General features: G+C 27.8%; 1 protein-coding gene across 3 annotated transcripts in view; it reads right to left on the bottom strand.

Moving 5' to 3' along the window:
* The window catches only part of LOC106789755 (inner centromere protein A-like), a 33,239-nt gene extending 31,422 nt beyond the window's left edge, over positions 1–1,817 (bottom strand). For 2 of the 3 annotated variants that reach the window (XM_014754229.1, XM_014754230.1), the window contains exon 1: positions 1,557–1,817. In XM_014754229.1, coding sequence (XP_014609715.1) covers positions 1,557–1,693 — 137 coding nt within the window. In that variant the 5' untranslated portion in view covers positions 1,694–1,817. The remainder of the gene's footprint in view (positions 1–1,556) is intronic. The other variant, XM_014754231.1, reaches the window with a different exon arrangement.
* Positions 1,818–19,695: the final 17,878 nt, after the last annotated feature.

Raw genomic sequence — 19,695 nt, 5'->3', positions numbered from 1 at the left:
AGCTCAAAAGAGTTTCCGATTTAAAATCAAACGAAGCGAAAGAGAAGAAGATCTTCGATGTTATGTACGAGATAAGGGTCTTCTTCTTCTTCACTATCTTCTACTTCACTATCTTCTACTTCTGTGTGTCTCATTTTCTCTTTACTTTTTCTACTTGGAAGATATCGTTAAGGGTCTAGAAATAAAGTTTATTCTATGGTATACTCGGGTTACTTCGATTTCCAAACGATTTAAAAGTACCCGCAAATCGAACCAGAGTTGAAACGTGTAGCATTCCCCTTTTCGTATCGTTTGAAAAACTCGTTATGGCCTTTTGAGAAAAAAGGTATCGTAAAATGTGACCCAATACAAGGATAAAAAAGGAAATACTTTAGACGTAAAGATCAACGACGTCATACGTCGTTCGATAAACGGATCTCGGAGGACCCCCTTCTTTTTCTTTTTTTTTTTTTCCTCTTCACCTTTTACAACCTTTTATCAAAAAAAATCTTCGTGCGAATTATCGTCTTTCTCTCTCTCTCTCTCTATATAGATTTTTATTATTATGGATTATCATTATTATATTTATTTCTTTTTAAGGAATTAAAACATCTATCCTTTAATTTCTGAACAATGAAGATCTTGCAACAAATTATGAATAATAACATTCATCCCTTAGATATTCGTTTATCTGTCGAAGATTATCATTATTATATTTATTCAAAATTGCATTTTCTTTCTTTTTTTTTTTTTTTTTAAAGAATTAAAACATCTATCCTCTTTAATTTCTGAACAATGAAGATCTTGCAACAAATAACATTCATCCCTTAGATACTAATTTATCTGTCGAATATCGTTAGATTCTTTTTAATTAACGCGACAACAATTATATTCGAAAGATCTATTCGATAAACATACTGATCGCGTTAATTTAACCATTAAATGGAAAATAGGATTTTTCGAATAATATCATCAGTATCACTTTCTACCCTCTGTGATATTCTTTTTACGAAGAAAAGAAATAAAACCGAGGATGGAAGATTAACTACCGTTTAATCCTTGTCACTTGGAATGATTAATGAAACGGTCTCATCTTCTCTCTTTTTTAATGTCAAGTTAAACGATTTGGAAGAGGAGTAAAGAACTTTTTTTTTTTCTATTTTTTTTTCTTTTCTTTTTTACTGCTAGAATATAGAAAAGGAAACAAAAAGTCACGCACACACACAATCACCGTTGTTTTACGTTCAACGAGATCGACAATAAATTAACATTCACGATGAATAATGATAAACTTTGACAATAATTTATGATAATTATTGTCAATTGTGGAAAAAAAGGGGAGGAGTGGGGAGACGGGGGGCGGGAACAAAGAAGAAACCACACCCACGCCCCCCTTTTGTCCAATACGCGGCCGCAAATTTTTCGTCCAAATATTATTATAGACGAGTGCGGTGAGGAAGGGAGGGTTGGGAGGGCGTACAAAAAAAAAGAAAGAAAGAAAACCGAAAAGGGATGAGGAAGAGTTGCTTCGATGATTATGATAAACGATCTTATAATAATAATAATAATAAACTCACCGCGATCCGACGTGACTATTATTTGTTCGGCTACCACTACTCTCCTTATCCTCGTCGTCTTCCTCGTCACGTGACGTAGCCAGAGATTGGGGAACCGAAGAAGGAGCACTGCTACCGGAATCGGGCCCTGGGCCCATCCTCGAACCGGAAGCACCGCTGCAACCAGCCGAAGATGCTGCCGGATCTCCCACTCCCTGGCCCTCCTTCTTCTCCGCACGATCCACCTATTATTTAAACACAATACGTAACATGTGAATTTATTAGAAAATTTTTTTTTTAATTTTTTTCTTAATTTAATAACAATTTAATATTCTTATCGTATCCGATATATTCCCCCTTTTTTGAATTTTGTTGTCTTTTCTTTTCTTTTCTTTCCGATTATCTCGAATTTTGTTTCGCATTGCAAGACGTGTCTTTATTAATTATGCAATTTTTGTTGTTTTCTTTTTTTTTGTTTTTTTTTTTTTTTAATGGAAAATACGTTTAGAAGTGTATTTATTTTATAGGAAGTATAACGAAGGAATCGAAATGAAATTATAATGAAAAAGAAATAACAAAGATAAACGACGACGACGACAACGAAATAAAAATATAAAAATATAAAGAAATATCTTATTATAGTTGTTGTGTCGATTTTAAAAAAAAAAAGAAAAAAAGATAGGATTAGTGAAAAAAAAAAACAAATTGTAAAAAGTAAAAGACCAAACGTATTGACGGGTTTGGAAGGAACGCGAATCGGAAGTTGTAGTTCGATTTGTGAAAAGAAAAAAAAGAAAAAAAAAGTATCGTTGAAAAAAATATCGTGAACCTTTAATCTCGTTATTCATCTGCCTTATTCTATACTTTTTATTACGATATATCCTCCTAGGATTTATTCCCTGTGGCAAGTATTATCAAACGAATCCATTTATTCGAACAAAACAACGTTCAATAACTTCCGGTCATGAAATTCTGATCCAATTTACTCTACCTTATCGATTTCTCGCAAATGTTTTACACATCTCTCTCTCTCTCTCTCTCTCTCTCACACCCTTTCCTTTCTTACTTAATATATTAACGCGTATAATTAAAAAATCCCATAAATATATTTCATCTTTCTTTATTAATTTAATGTCAATAAATTTGTCTTCTTTCATACTCATTTCGTTTCTTATACAATATAGTTTTATCTCTCTCTAATAAAATTATTTGACGATATTCGATTTTACGAACGATAATAGAATTACGTGATAAAATTGATAAAACAAGTCGTAATATAAACAAATAAAATATATTGCTTTTAAAATTAACTCGAAATATTATTCGTATAGTATTATACAATACTTTGCGTGTAACATTTTATATGCGTGCATTTGAATAAACCCCTCCCCCTTCCCTTTCCAGCCCTCTACTCTCCTATAAAAAAGCAAGCAAGTACATTATTTCGACATTAATGCGTTTCGACATTTTATTTGCATTTTGTGTTTAATATTAATGAATCGGAGTATATTTAAAATCTCAATGAGAAAATGCAGAAATTCGTTAACGCGTTTCGATGAGATAAAACGGGACTGGATATAAACAATATTTCAAATCAAATTGCTTGTGGTTATTTTTTTTAACCCTACCACCTCCTCCTCCTCCTCCTCCTCCCCGTAATTTCTCTATCGATCGTTGTTGAAACGTTAATAATTAATAATTTTACAAACAAAATAAGAGAAGTAAAGATGAAGGAGAAGGAGACAAACAAAAGAAAATCCTTTTAACGTAACAAAATTGAAATAATAATATTAATGATAATAATGATAATGATAATAATAATAATAATTGCAAAGAGGAAACAACAAAAAAATGTAAATTGTGCACCGATTACAGAAAATGACGCTTTTCGTTTCTCGAAATAGCCGGAAACTTGGCGAGAGAATTTTAAAAAGGATAAAACAACGTGCGCGTTAATTCGTATTTTATTCAAACGAACGTCGAATGAGAGGGATGAACAAAAAGAAGGGGGGGTGGCGGGGCAGGGCGGGGGGTATGCTTAATGCGTTGAAAAAAGGAAAGCACGTGTTTCGGATGAATTGTTTCGACGTGTGTAATACAAACGTTGACCGTTAGAAAAAAAAATCAACGTTTAAATGGATACACACACATTGTTTTACGTTATTTAAATATATAATTATACATAAATAATATATGTGACGCGAGAGAGAGAGAGAGACAGATAATAAAATTTTCCGAGAATAAATTTGTTATTATACAAAAAAAATACGATAATAATTGTACAGTTTAAAAATCGACCTAATTACAAAATATTAATCGTATTCGTTGTAATATATAAGAAAATGTTCGCTGTATATTTTTGTCGTATTTCTTACTTATATGTTAGAACATTTATTTGCGAAGCTATTATATTGGTCACTTGTAGATCTTAAATACATATATACATATACATATATATATATATATATAGAATTTCTATTTACTTTAACGCCATTTTTCGCTCGAAGAAAGTTGTTCTACGTGACTCGAAATTCAATGACTCGTTTGGTGATTTATTCGATAATCTTTTGAAGTATCTGTAGAAACCAAGATAGATAGATAGATAGAAATAATAAGAGAGGTAGAGAAAACTAGACAAACCACAAGAGGAATACCACTAGTATAAGTTCCATGAATTCGTTTTCAAGGAAATCGTTTAACGTTAGGGTTTCAGATCGTTTGCGTTAAAATTTTACGGTCTGTCTCTCGGAGTCGAGTTATAATTAAACTATTAAATTACGAGCTGGAACTTTGCCACTCGAACACTCGATAGTCGTTCGAGGGAATATAGTCGAGTTGCACGAGTTCCCCCTATATGCAATCCAAAATAACAAGAGAGAGGGAGAGAGAGAGAGAGAGAGAGAGAGAGAGAGAAGAAGATATTTCAAACTATAAGCTGATGTGTATTTTTATCAAAAATCGATTGGATACTTTTATAAAAATATCTTTATCGAAATAATTTGTAGACAAGAAAAAATGATTATCAAAAGATAGATATTATTCAAATAGATATTCATAGAATACTCATAAAAAAAAGTCTTGAAACCACGCGGCACAAATTCTTTTATAATATTATTTTGATTATTATATTATGCATATTTTTATCGATTCTCGATAAGACTTGGTTCAAATTTGATATTAAAAAAAAGAAAAAAAATAGGACAGGTTGATATATACTTTGTCATACGTATTGCGAGGTTTGAAAAGAAGACTGATGTCACCTTTTTTTCTTCATTTTTTTTTTCTCCCCACCACCCCACCCCTAAAATAGAAGAGTAACCATAATGAGTTTTGAAATTCGAGATACATTGTGTCAGGGTATCAACTCACTCAGTTAACAACTCGCACCTAGACACCAAATTGAGAGAAGATATATACTGAAAGTGCTTAGTCGGCCAATGAGAAGATGTTAAAGCCCTTAGTCCTACTCCTATTGTTCTTGTTACCCCTTTCAATGCAATATAGGAAGGGCTTGCTAGACCTCTGATAATAACTGCATTATATCTATCCGAGTAGTTTTCAGTTTATTTAACGAATTCGATGAAAAAGATTTGGTCATATTTAATGATGTTAACATAATATAATATTAACAAATTAACTATTTTATTTATTTTAATAATAAATATTATATAACAAACTCAATTAAATTAAGTTCTACTTCTTTTCATGTCCAAGCTCCCTATGAAACTTTATCATTAAAAATTATATAACAATATAATATTAACAAATTACATAATTAACATAATATAATATTAATAAATATATTAACATATATAATATAATATTAACAAATTAACTATTTTATTTATTTTAATAATAAATTTTAACATATAATATAATATTAACAAATTACTATTTTATTTATTTTTTTCGTTGCGAAATAAAAGTATTGACAAATAAAAAAGAAAAGTACGAAAAGTTTATAAATGTGTATATTTTTATATTGTTGATCACACACGACGAAATTAATGAACAAAGTGTCCACCCCTAGTGATATTTTTTTCTTTTCTATTTTTTTATTATACGTGTCAATCATTCACAACCATTTACGGGGAACGACTTTTTTTTATAAAAAAAAAACAAACATACTGGCCTTTTTCTCTTTCAATTTTTTGATCAACTTTACATAGAGGGGTTCGATTATTATTGATAAAGAAACAAAAAGATATATTATAACAAAAAAAAAAAGAAAGTTATAACAATTAGTTAATTACTTTTCCTCAAACAAACAAACAAAAATTAATTCATTCGATATTAATAAAATTATTCTTCGCCATTTTATATCTCATCGTGTGATTTTCTAATTATTTCGATGGAATGAATTTCAGTTAGTTTTTTTTTTTTTGGTTCTTTTTGTTGTAAATCGAACGAACGTAATCGTTCGACCAAAAAAAAGAAAAGAAAAAAAAATGAAATAAAACAAACGTTCGGCAAATATCATGGAACATGTCAATCTATTTCGAATACGAAACGAGCCTGTCAATATTTTCCCTTATGGGTTTTTTTCGTAAACGAAACAAGCAAAAAGATAAAACGAAGAAAATCCGAGAGAGAGAGAGAGAGAGAGAAAAAAATGTGAGAGAAACGAGAATAAGGCTTCTTCAATAAAATAGTCGAGAGTTTTCTTTTGAAGGAAAATTCTTCAATCGTTATATGTCTCATCGTTCTATACTCGTGCGAACAAAATTAAAAAATTTCTATGCGAGATGTAATAACGAGCAGAAAGACAAAAAATAAAAGAAAAAAAAAAAAAAAAAGAATAGGAAAAAGTTGAGGAAAAAAAGAGAATATACATTTTTTGTAAAAGAATATTCGTAAAAATAATGTGAATACTAAAAAAAATTATTATTTGAAATATAATAAGAGAGAAGAAGAAGAGGAAGAAGAAAACACACATGCACACACATAAAGGAAGGAATGGAAAAAAGAAAAGGAAACTTAAAGTGACCATCTTAAAACGTCAAGATAATGATAGCGACTTTGATCTTTTCTAAAGTTAGTAGAAAAGAAGCTACGAGATAGGAAAAAGATAAATCGTAGTATGGGGGAAACAATAGCCTTAAGGGAAAATCGTTTTTCACCATAGCTATTGGCAATGTCGTATAGATGTTAACATCGTATCCAAGGACGAGCTTTAAAGTCCAACGATTTTTCATCCCTCGTAAATGACAATAAGCTGGATTCGCATCGAAGGATAGATACTATTCTTTTGATACCACTATTTTCCAATTGCTAGTGGAAAAAGGTACGTTCCATTTTCAACAAAATTCCATCTTAAGTTGTCCGATATTTAGTTTATTTTTTTTTTTTTTATTATTATAAATCAAAATTCACGCTTCATTAATTTATTCGCCAACGTACCAGCATATCTCGAGTGAAATTTTTTTTTGATAAAATATAATCTCTCTATAGAAAATAATTGAATTTATTAAATATAATATTTAATAATAATAATAATTTTTATTATTATTATATTATTTGACGAGTCTCATTGCAAGTGTACATTTTCAATAGTTAACACATATTTCATCGATAAAATAAATTAGCTTATAATAAAGTTACATCGTAAGGGGCTGGTTAATTTCACGACCGTAAAGGATTTTAAATAAAATTTTATAAAATGAAGTAGCTAACTCAATATAATATAACTATTATTATTATTATTATTATTATTATAGTATTATTAAAAGAGTTATGATTTTATCGAAGAAATGGATTTATGGAGAGATAAAAAAAAAACGAGTATAAGTGAGATGACGACTCGAGTGTGAGATTTTAGACAGATCGAGGTCGACCTTATATCTTGGCTACCGTGTACTCAAGAAATGGTACAAGAAAAGGAGAAATTGAGAGAGAGAGAGAGAGAGAGAGAGAGAGAGAAAGAGAACTTTCAAGTTACGTTCGTAAACTCGTTAGATAGTTTCGACGTAAAACGAAACGAAACGAAAGGATGAAATCAACGTCGTTACAAAGTCGGAAAGAGGAATATGCTTAAAATCATTTGACTAGAACGAAGTAATTTCGTATAAGAGTTATCCGGTAACGTACGATGTGGAAACGAATATTTTATTTATTTTGCGGATATATTAGTAATGTTACATAGATTATCATGTTAAAGTTTAAAAATTAATATAAAAATTAAATATAATTTATTATATTGTTGTATCAAATGTTAGAACAAATTTGTGAACATATTTTAAATGATTTTAGTGAATATTTTTGTATAGTTTATATATATATCTAGTTTTTACTCTTGTATTAATTTATTACTAATTTCATATTTCTCACACACACAAATATAATGATTCTAAGCTTTTAGCAAATAGGAAAGAAGGTATACACGTAGTTTAAAATTATAACGTAAGCATATGCGTAACCTATATATATATATATATATATACTATATTATATTCTCAAGTGATAATTTCTAATTCTCATAATACATACTATATGTTCTATCCTTCCAAGCAATCCTTCATTTCGAAAATCCTATTTTCCACTTGAAAACAATTCAGAGGCGTTTCCTGTTTGTCTTTCTTCACTTCCAGTTGGTTCCAACAGTTGAGTCCAAGGTAACTCGTGTGCAACGAATCACGTGCCATGAGTACCAATGAAATCCTTTTCCTATGATCTCACTAAGATCTTAACTGAATCGCAATAATCATACCGGAAATTCAAACCTACAATATTATACCTAACGATATTGCAAACATTAGTGATGCTAATATTACGTGAACGTAATTTATACGTTAAATGTTATTATTAGGTGAGAATTGCACGAATTTGTTTTTTTATACGTAAAATGAATTTTTATCATTTTATTCGAAATTCGAAAATGAGAATGATCGATTATACGAAAATTCATAAAAGTATGATTGAAATATCGAATTACACTCATGTTAAAATATTAACCTATAGTAATACTATGATATATTTTATTTGACTCTTATATATTATTAATTATTATTATTATTATTAGTACACCTATCGATGATTAATTAATTTTCGACCCTTGAAACTATATGATAGAAAAATTGAGAAAATATAAAACGCATTAATATCAAAATTTATATTACATTATAATTAATCGTAAATATCCTAATATTTATCTCATGTGTGGTCTAACGTTTTAATTAATATTTATTAATATAATTTAATCGCGTTCAATTATTAGCTGATCACTTTCCATTAATAATTAATATATAATCGTACGACAATCCAATGGAATCGATCATAATTCGTATAAATGATTAATTGGTATTTAAAGTGTACATTAATTTAATATTTAAACGAATGTTTGTAATATTATAGTGAACACGTCTACTAACACACATATGACCATTGTACATATTGATACAAAGATCTTCTCACGATACGTAGGTAACATGTTAAGAAACCATTATCGGAATAACTATTATAGCACGAACCCTTCAGAGATATATCGATCCACGCATGGTTCATATATAGTAGTATAATTAAAGGCATATCACTATGATGCATCCTATGTAAAATGTAATTTGATCGACAGATGAGATTTAACTTTGATTATTTTTATTGAATATAATATATATATATATAATATAATAATTCAAATAATAATATTTATATAAATAATTCTACAAATATTGACGTGTTGAAAAAATTGAACTAAATTGTTTTAAATATTAATAAAAAAAAAAACAAAAGAAAATAATTGTCAATTTCGTAACAACGTAATGATACAATAATTGTAACATTTTTAATGCTAAAGGAATAATTGCAACAACATAAATATATATTGATCAGTTAGATTGAAATAATATAATATTCAAAATATTCTTTTATAAAATATATTACACGTGTTTGTGCAAAAAATAATTGAATATAATTAAATATAATAATAATAACTTATGTAGAAAATAATTATATTACATTGAAATAATATTCTAAATAATTTCCCATGGTTATACGTAAAAATATTTTAATATTTCTAATTTTTCGAAATATTATTTATGAGTGAAATTAGAAAAGCTCTCTCTCTCTCTCTATCTCTCTCTCTCTTTCTCTCTCCAGATTCATATTAATGAGATATATTGAAGATGACAGTGAAATATAACACGTTCATGATATTCAGTGTCTCGTGATGTGAATATTTGGAGGACAATATGCTTCACAATTATTTCGCTTGCCACGTTTAATAATCCGTTTCTTGTACTGACACATTTGCATATATTTTCTGTAGATGAGATCAATGCAAATTTCTTATTAAATTGTTCAAAAAGTAATTTAGTTTTTTATTCAATAATAAATCATAATAAAATTTCAATGATCGTGAATCGTCAAATTTTGGATAAATTCAATTATCCAACTATACCTCGTGTTATTATGCAACGATTAGTATCAACTAGTGCATTCATTATACCCTAATATCTTTTAACTGGACAATTTAAACATTGTACATATTTCGAATGAAAATTATTATAACGAAATTTGAAAAAGTAATTATTTTAACACTGGCATTTAATTTGAAATATCTTCTTCGTAAAATGTCAGTTAATTTTGTTCTCGCTTACACTGCATTATTAGCTTTTGGATGATAATAAAGCAAAATATGACGAAAATGCTGACTTTGAAATTATAAATTTTTGATACGATGCCAAAAATACATTTACTTTGTAGATTGAAATACGAGAAGGTTTCTAAATCGAGTACGAAGTGTTTGTTATTATAATGTAAAATAATTTTGCAGTTTTAAAAGTCAAAAATATTGCTTTCCGAACAAACCCCCGATATATATATCTTTATAAAATATATAATTTATCAAATAATATTTCAATTGAAATTGTAATGAAATAATTGGAAAAATTTGATTGAAATATATCGAATTTAGAAAATAAAAAGGAAAAAGAATTAAAAGTAAAATTGAATGATATGTAAATGAAATTTTGATTTAAACGTCTGTCTGTATTAGTAGCAATGAAGAAAATGCAAGTAAAATCTATGATGCACCCTGGTGTTTATTACAAGAGAGAGAGGGAAAGGACAAAAAAAAAAAAGAAAAAACCAGAGCTATTTGTCCTAAGCACCGATATACCTAACCATCGTTGGTATACTTTATACCTCAATAACCAGCTTTCTCGTAAATTTCTACTCCTCGTAAAATACAGTCCCCGAATTCTACCCCAGACAGAAGAAAAAAAAAAAATCGTCTCAGCCTATAAAAAAATTCTTCGTGTTACTTAAACGAACGTTTGTTTCCTTTTTTTTCTTTCTTAGTTTAAATAAATTTCACCTCCTCGCGCAAAATCATCTACTCGATTTATACGTGGGCTGCTATTCGTGAAAAAAAAAAAGAAAAATAATTAACACTTAAGTAAATAAAATGTAATGAGTAGTACATTTAATTATAGTCTACTTCATTCGTAGAAAAAATTTTCTCGCGAAATACGAATATCATCAACTCTCAACGCGTTTCTTTTTATTTCTGTAGAAAAAATGAAAGAAAAAAAACAAAATGAAGTAATAAAAAAGAAAGAAATTAATTCTCACGAGACAAATTAGGTATGTTCAAAAATGTTAACGAATTTTTTCTTTCTTTTTTCTTTTTTTTGTTATCCATCGTCTTGCGTGAAAATCGGTACTCGAATGGAAATTCGTTAACGAAATGCAAACTCACGTCTAACTTTCATTTTGCTCGAACTTTTTTCCTCCTACTCCACGCCCAATGTCCGCCCACCCCCACCCCCACACAATCCCCGATTAAATATTCGAATATTATAATTAAGTTCGAAAAGAAATTTTTATTCCTTGGGAGAGAAACATAACGAGAGTAAATCTTCAATAAATGTCTTTTAGAAGGATTTTTTGTCTCGTTTACATAATACGTAAGGTCGAATGGCATACTTTTGTATTTGAAAAGTTTTCTATATATACAAGTTTGTTATAATAAGTAAATAGTAGTAGTAGTAGTAGTAGTAGTAATAGATGAGAACAATAAGATGAAGAAAGTTGAGAGAAAGAGCATGGAGAAAGATAAAATATTAAAAGGAAAGAAAAGGTCTTTTATAATTTCGTGCAATCGAAGAACACGATGAGTACAATAATAATAATCATAATAATAATAATGATAATAATAATAATAGTAGTCACATTTTTCAGCAAACATTAAAGAGAAATAATTGTGCTGGCGTCAAACTCTACGAGGTGGGTTTACTCCGAATTCATTTTCTTTTTTTCCCTTGATAATCCTTTCCCTTCCACCTCCCTTCCACCCCCTTCACCTCCACTCCGCGACCACCTGCTTTATTTGCTATAAAAACCAACGAACGGGGTTGATAAAATAAAAGATATCTTTCTAGAAGATTATTTTCTTTTTTTTTTTTTGTTTTATTAAAATACGACTTTAAATGTTGCTTCAAACGAGTCCTTCTAAAAAAAAAAAAAAAGAAGAAATGTTTCCATTTTTTTTAAATACAAAAATAGCTTTCTTATTTATTATTTTTATTTTATAATTTGAATTCGTATTCGAAATATTTCAAGGGGACAAGTGAGTTATTTCAAATTATTTTTGTTATTATTCTTTTTTTTTTTTTTTTTTTTTGTTAATTTTTTGTTTCTTTTCCCCCATATCATTTTCATACGAATCGATGGATAAAGATAAACGACGATAAATTAAGTTTTCATTTGTAAATTACTGCAACTGGTGTTAACACAAAAGTATTTGAATTTATTCGACAAATCACGTATTATTCGAGATAGGAACAATGCGTGCAATTAGACATTGTTGTGAACTTTAGTTTAAAAACCACCATTCGTTTAAACTAACGATCTATATATATATATATATACGTTCTCTAACACGTTTAAACGATATTACGTAGAATAAATTGAACATTCTAACGATGAATTTGTTCGAGATAAACCGATCGTTTGACTATCATCTTTTTATTCATTTTTATCATAAGATAAAATATATATTCTATATTTTTCTTCTTCTTTTTTCTTTTTTCTTTTTTTTTTTTTTTATTTTACGAGTGGTATACCTGAATTATACGAGACCTGTCAAAGTTATTAAATGTATATATATATATATAGAGAGGGACTGCAATTGGTAGATTAAAGATCCACGGTTAATTTGCTGCGAATATTGAAGGGAATTTAAAAAGAAAAGAAAAATGAGATGAGTAGTTTGAATAATGAATAAGCTCTTGCCGTTCGACATTTTCCTTTTTTTTTTTTCCTTTTTTTTCTCTTCCAATTATCGAATCTTTGATATACCCATACGATTAAAATTAACATAACTGATTGATATAACGATTATGATAATTAAACCGATATAAGATCAAAGTACAGAATAAGAAAAAAGGTGATACTGTAATATAATAATTGAAAATCTATAAAATAGAAAGTAAAATATTCATACATATGATTTTTTTACTTTATCTGTATTTGTAATAAGATTTCGATTAAAATCGAGATTTTATGGTTAGTTATCTATTGTCTCGTGTATTTTATTAAACAAATTTCGAGTCAATTGTCTTCCTTTTTTATTTTTTACTCTCGTTCATTTTCAATATGCAATATAACTTTTCATCGAATAAATGAAATATCTCGCAACTTTGTTTTATAAATTATTTGCACGATATATTAATTTTCAAACTCTCACTCGAATATATTCTCAATTAATTATTAGTAATAATTTAATTAATTATTATCAAAGTTATATATATACGACGATCCACAAAAAGTTTATCTGAAAGAAAATATTTTAATTATTTCAAATCATATTTGTCAAAATTAATTTTTATTAATAATATATATATAAGATCCATTTTGTGATAATTATATTTAATTATTATATGGAAAAAAAAAATTATTAAAATTAGGATAAATCGTAGATTAAGATAGATATAAATATCTTAAATTATTCTATATAAAAAAAATAAAAAAATTATATTGAAGTATGGAAAAAAACATGTAAGATGGTTCTTGATTCTTATTAAATATTCCAACATAAGCCAATAAGATTCTTATTTGACCTTTGTTCAACCTCGTTGGCTCAAACACGCACATCACTAAAGCTCGTAATCGCAATATGGAAATTCAATTATTCGTTACGTTAATCATATAATCCTATAAAGTCTTTTTCTCTTTCTCTCTCTATCTTTCTCTCATTCTTTCTCTCTTTCTTCTATTTTTTTCTTTCACTCCCTTCCCTGTCGATAATAATTCACCCCCCACTCTTCGATATATATATTTTTTTTTGAAAATCCACTGATTCGTGGGCACCCTGTTTAACTGGACAACACAGTTAAATGATAACCCTTTGTTTTTTTTTTACAAACTCAAATAAAAGTTATACCCAATCGTATTTATGATGTTTCTCTTTCGTTTCTAAAAAAGAGATAAATTCAAATTATACTAGCACGAATAATCTAACATATTTACAATCTAAACATATTTCAACAATTTATTCGTTCATTTATATAACAAATATTACATTATTATGTTGATGAATTATTACGAATAATCAATCAGTGTGATCATATAAATAATAAATTAATTTTATAATTTACCGTATTGAGATATATAAATATCAGTAAAAAATTTGTTCGTTAATTTAATTGATATTTATTTTTATTCAATATGTTAGATCAATTATTATTAATTCAACATATATATATATACATATGTGTACATATTTAGATAAAGAACAAATATACATTTTTTTTTTTATTGTTTATCGAAACGTGTATTCAGACTGTGACAATATTATAGAAAATTATAATCAAGAATACTGTGTTTGCATAAATATTTCGCATGCAGAGAGAAAATGAATGTGTGTGAGAGAGAGAGAAAGAGAGATAGGAATAGAAAAGGAGAGAAATAGAACAGTATTTGTGATGCAACGAAAGTCAACAATTTGTTATACGAACAGCTACACTTAATATGAAATGTTACGTTTGCTCATCGATTCGGCTTATCGGCGTGAGCTTTGTTCCTACTTATTTTTTTTTATTTATTTTTCAAAACAACGTCCGTCCTACTTCTTGACAAAAATAAAATTCAATAAAACATTTCTAGAAGAATTCATACGCACATTTGTTTTTTCTTCAAATATAATTTTTTTTCTTTTCTCAACAAGATAACAAAAAAATATATATATATATGAAGTAAAATGAATGTCTTTTTAAACATTATTTCTTCAACAAATTCAACAGGTAGATACTTCGAAATCACAGAGTGTGAGAGAGAGAGAGAGAGAGAGACATGTGAACGTTATGGAACGTTTGATAACCTTGTGAACTCTCGAATGTTTTCAAAGATAGCTTGGAATATCGATTTTCTCTATACCCTAACAGATTGACTATTACTATATATGTACACGTAGTTATACCACAGAATTTTGATTATCTTCGAAGATATCTGAATGCGTGATTAACTTTACGAACGATTGTAAAATCAAATTCGTTGAATTTTATGTGGGTTTTTTTTTTTTTTATTTTTTTATTAAACGTTTCATTCATTTTTTTTTCTATCAATGATATTACATTAATTTTAATAAAAACATTTATTTAATATAATATTCTGGAATTTTCTTTACCTAAGTTGGTTCATCTGTCTTAATTACCTGACGTGTATATAAATTGATCATTATTCTTGACAAAAAAAAATAAAAAAAAAAAAAAAACGAAACAAAATTACAAAGATCGTTAGGTATACTTTTACTTAAGTGAGTTTTGTTTTTTTTTCTTCTTTTTTTTTGTTGCCTTGCGAACGATATCCACTTTGAAGTGGAATTATTTTTTTTTTCTTTAATTTTTTTCCCAACGATTATGCAATATTTCCTAGACGTTATTTCACGAGCCAACAGGCATTCGGTAAATAAACGACCTAAGAAGAATTCATTCGCGGTCACTCGTGCAAACTAATTTTTGGATTTCATCCAAATGCAAACTACGCTGAGCGAGATCCGTGCCATCCAAAAATCCTTAAAAAGCTCTCTCGCTCTTTCTCTTTCTTTTTCTTATTCTTTTTATCCGTATTTCGAAGTAAAATGACGTTCTGCTGATAAAGAACGTGCTTGCAAAGTTGCTAACGTAGAATCTTTGTCTTTCGATCTTAATTAACGATTTTGCTAGAAGCATTCTTAATTATCTCTCACCTTTTTCTTTTCCCATTTTTTTCTTTTTTTGTAATTTTCGAATAATATTATACTATTCTTTGTTTTTTTTTTTATAAATTATTATTATTTCAATATTTTTTCGTAATTTTATATCGAATAATTTTGTGCATAATATATAGTGTGTTATTGTTATTATATTATTATTCTAATTTATTCTTATTTTCATTTTTTCTTATTTATTTGTCATAAAATACGAGACATAATATTTCAATATTTAATTAATATTTATTACGCGCACGTTCGTAATTACAATGATTTAAAATAATTATCATATAATTACGCGCAAGATAATATTTAAATTAAATAAATATTCTTTTAATGAGAGAGAGAGATAGAGAGAGAGAGAGAGAGAGAGAAAGAGATAAATTAACATTTAATTTTTTTTTTAAATATTATTATTATTAAAAAATGAACTTTAAATGAATTGAAACGAATTGGTAATGTGCAAAAATGTAGAAATGTGTCGTTAATAGTAGATTAAGAAATAAAATATTCACGCGCGTGTGATTATCATTTTGAATATTATTAAGAAAACCACAAAAAGGGGTTACCTTTTTTTTTACTCTCAATGTGACAGGAATTTGGAAATTTAATTGTGAATAAGAAACGTGTAAGCTTATAATACTGTTATTTTCTTGCAGCGAACGTAAATGCAAATGTCATTCGACATTAATTCCAAACTCACTAACTGCAAACACGCAGCAGACTGGTAATTGATTAATCAACCCGTGGAAATAGAATTAGCGTGCAATTGCGGTCGCAGTTACATTTTGTCTCACGTAGCATATATTCCAATACTTCTGGAAAATCTTCTTCGTTCGTTCGTTTACCAATCCCCAACACCACACTCTACTGACTTGGAAAATGTAATATATAAATCTTTTTATCTACCTTTACCCCCTCCCTACCCCCTCACCCCCGTTGAAATCTATCCTATTTGTACACCATCGATTTTACCCCACTTTTTCAAACGTCTTTTCTTTTATTTATTCTATGTAATTGTAAGAAGAAAAGAAAATCATTTTTAACGAGATACACATATTATATATTTCTTTCTCTTTCTATATTTATTTCTCTTACTTGGAATTAACTATCATAAAATAACGTAAATAAAAAAGGTTTCGTAAGATAAGTATAAGCTTGGGTATGAGTTTGTAAATAAATTTAATAAAATAATAAGAAAAAGAGAAAAAATAAAAAACAACAACGAAAGATGGGGAGAAGATAAAATTTAAAAAAAAAAAGAGAGAAAAGAAAAGTAGAATCTTGATTGATAGTATTGAAAACAATTGGCACTTATTTTATCGACTAAACACTTTTCACTCGGGTTCGAACTTTCCGATAAGGGTTCTTTCCAAAGGGTAAAGGGTCAATGGAAAGTTATATATATGTATGTATATTGTCTTAGGTTTGTTGGAGTACTATCGTATGTATTAAACAATGAGAAATAATTAAGTAACAATTTATCAATAGATACGGTAGTTACTATTGCACAAATATTTCGGTGCAATTATTTTTGTAGAAATCTTCTTGAAAAATAATGACTATCTTAAACGGGTGATACTTAATTAGGTGTTTTACTGGTCTCTTAATAAATCTGCTACCTTGTAATCTTACCGTCTAGTTCGGTTAATTACTATGGTAATTAAGCTCGGTAAAAGTAACGAATATTCTAACACGTGGTGGTCTTTGTTACTTTTCTATTTTACCTTTTTCTTCTTTCTTCTTTTGATCAAGTAAAATTAAGTTAATAATACAAATCCAATGTTTTTGAGTTATACGACAAAAGAAAAGGAAATAATTGGAAAAGATAAAACATTGTTGCATTTTTTTCTTTTTTTTTTTTCACGAAATTTGAATAATTTTCTAATTTCTATCGAATATCAATATTGAAAACAAGATAAATAATAAATATATTTATATATAATTCGTATGATATAATGATATATTGATTAATATTTATTCGTGTATTTTTTTAGCTTAACAAAAAAAACATCCATTGTATATAGGTTAATAAAACTTCGACAAAACGTAAATGTAGTCAACACAAATGCGACTTTTCTTTTAAACTTTTTACTTATTTCTCCCCTTAAAATCTTTTCCTTCTTATTTCGCGAAAATGGGCAATTGTATTTTGTACTTTCGTAAAATCTTTGTAAAACTTGAAAATGAATTCAAATGAGTTTGCAATTTTCTTCGTAAAGTTTCAATCTTGCATAAGTCTTTTTATCCGTGGGAGAGAATGAAAAACACTTTATCTATCTATTATATATTTCTAATTATTTCTATATATATTATATGATAAATCTCATAAGATTAATTTTCTTTTTTAATTTCATTTAAATTAATCAAAATGAATGACTCGATTATTAACACATATATATGAATATAAAAAATGATCAAGTTACAATAGAAATATAACACGTAATCGCGAAACAAACAACAATAACAATAACAACAACAAAACAATCCATATAAACTTGCAATGAATATTTTCTTCCTTTCTTTATTTTTCTTTTAGCCCACTCCTTTGAAAAAGATTCTCGTCTACATGTTCACAATTCCATTTTCCAATTTAATTTTTAAGTACGTCATACAAATACAAAAGTAAGATACTCGGGTCGAGTAGGTTGATACTTTAATATCCTCTTGAGTAACATATTGTACGATCAAAGGGTTAAAGCCTTTCTTTCTTGTTCACTTTAAAAAAGAGAAAGAGACATGCCTTGAATTAGACCACAAGCTTTATAACAATGACATTTACAATTGTACAGTTTTTCAGATCTAAAAAGACATAAGGAGAAAGAACTTTTCTTATCTTCCTTTCTTTCTTTCTTCCTACCATTCTGCTTTCCCTTTTATATTTTTATTTTATTTTATTTTATTTTATTTTATCGGACTACATTTTCAAAGTAAAAAGTTTGTCATTGTCGAGAGAATCGAATGGGGCCGGTAACTTTTCGTCTTTTCCTTTGTTGTTAATTTCTTTCTTTTTTTTTTTTTTTTTTTAACTTACTAAAAACATTGTTTTTCATGAACGAAGGAAGAAATACAATTTCGTCGAAATGCGGATACACCGGATACGGAATGGTTCTTCCCGATAATTAGCTTTTTCTAACAATAAAAAGGAAAATTCGAAGAGTGTAGTGATAATGGATTAAAAGCTGACTACTACGGAAAAACGAATCGTAATTCGATTTTCGTACAAAGTACTAAATGCTTTAAGCTTGGATTGGTCAACATTCTTAACAAGATCGTATGGAAACGTTTCTATTTTTTTTTTTTTATTATTATTATCCGTAGTTTACGTAAAACTTACTATCGGATTAATCGAAAAATTTGTTGTTTGATAAAAAATAAAAAAAATAAATAAAAGGCTTTTTTAAACTTACGTAACACGCAATTAGGCTTGCATTTATGCAATCAAGATTGTTTTACGTTTTAGACTAAAGTTAAATTGAACAAAAAAGTTTTTGCTAAAGGAGAGTGATCTAAATTTGTAAAATGACCTAACAACTTTTGGATCACCCTGTAGTATTAGAAATAGCAGTGGTAGTAGTAGTTGTAGTTAGTGTTTTTTCTGTTTCTTTTTTTTTTTTACGACAAATCATTATCAAGATTAAAGTTAACACACATTTGCACTTTCGTTAAGGTTTATATAAAATTGTTTAGTGCCATTTGTATAAAATCGTACTATTGTTTTCCATTTTCATTAAGTTTCTCTTTGTTAAATTCTTCGAATTAAACTATTGTTCCTTCTCGAACTCAGCAACTCGTGAAATCTTGTTTCACTTTTTGTTTTTTTTATACTAATGATTCGTAACTATTTGTCAAGACCTCCTACCGATAAAAAGAGAGAAAGGAAACAGAATTTAATTCTATCTGAAGACTATTAATTAAAAAAGTTACAATGCACAAATGTTAGAACTTTTATACGCAGGATTAAAAAAAAAAAAA

This window comes from Polistes canadensis, unplaced genomic scaffold, assembly GCF_001313835.1.
Source record: "Polistes canadensis isolate GaletaPanama2010 unplaced genomic scaffold, ASM131383v1 scaffold_201, whole genome shotgun sequence".
NCBI lineage: Eukaryota > Metazoa > Arthropoda > Insecta > Hymenoptera > Vespidae > Polistes > Polistes canadensis.
The sequence above is the reverse complement of the archived record's forward strand: the minus strand, read 5'-3'. Positions and strand labels throughout refer to the sequence as shown.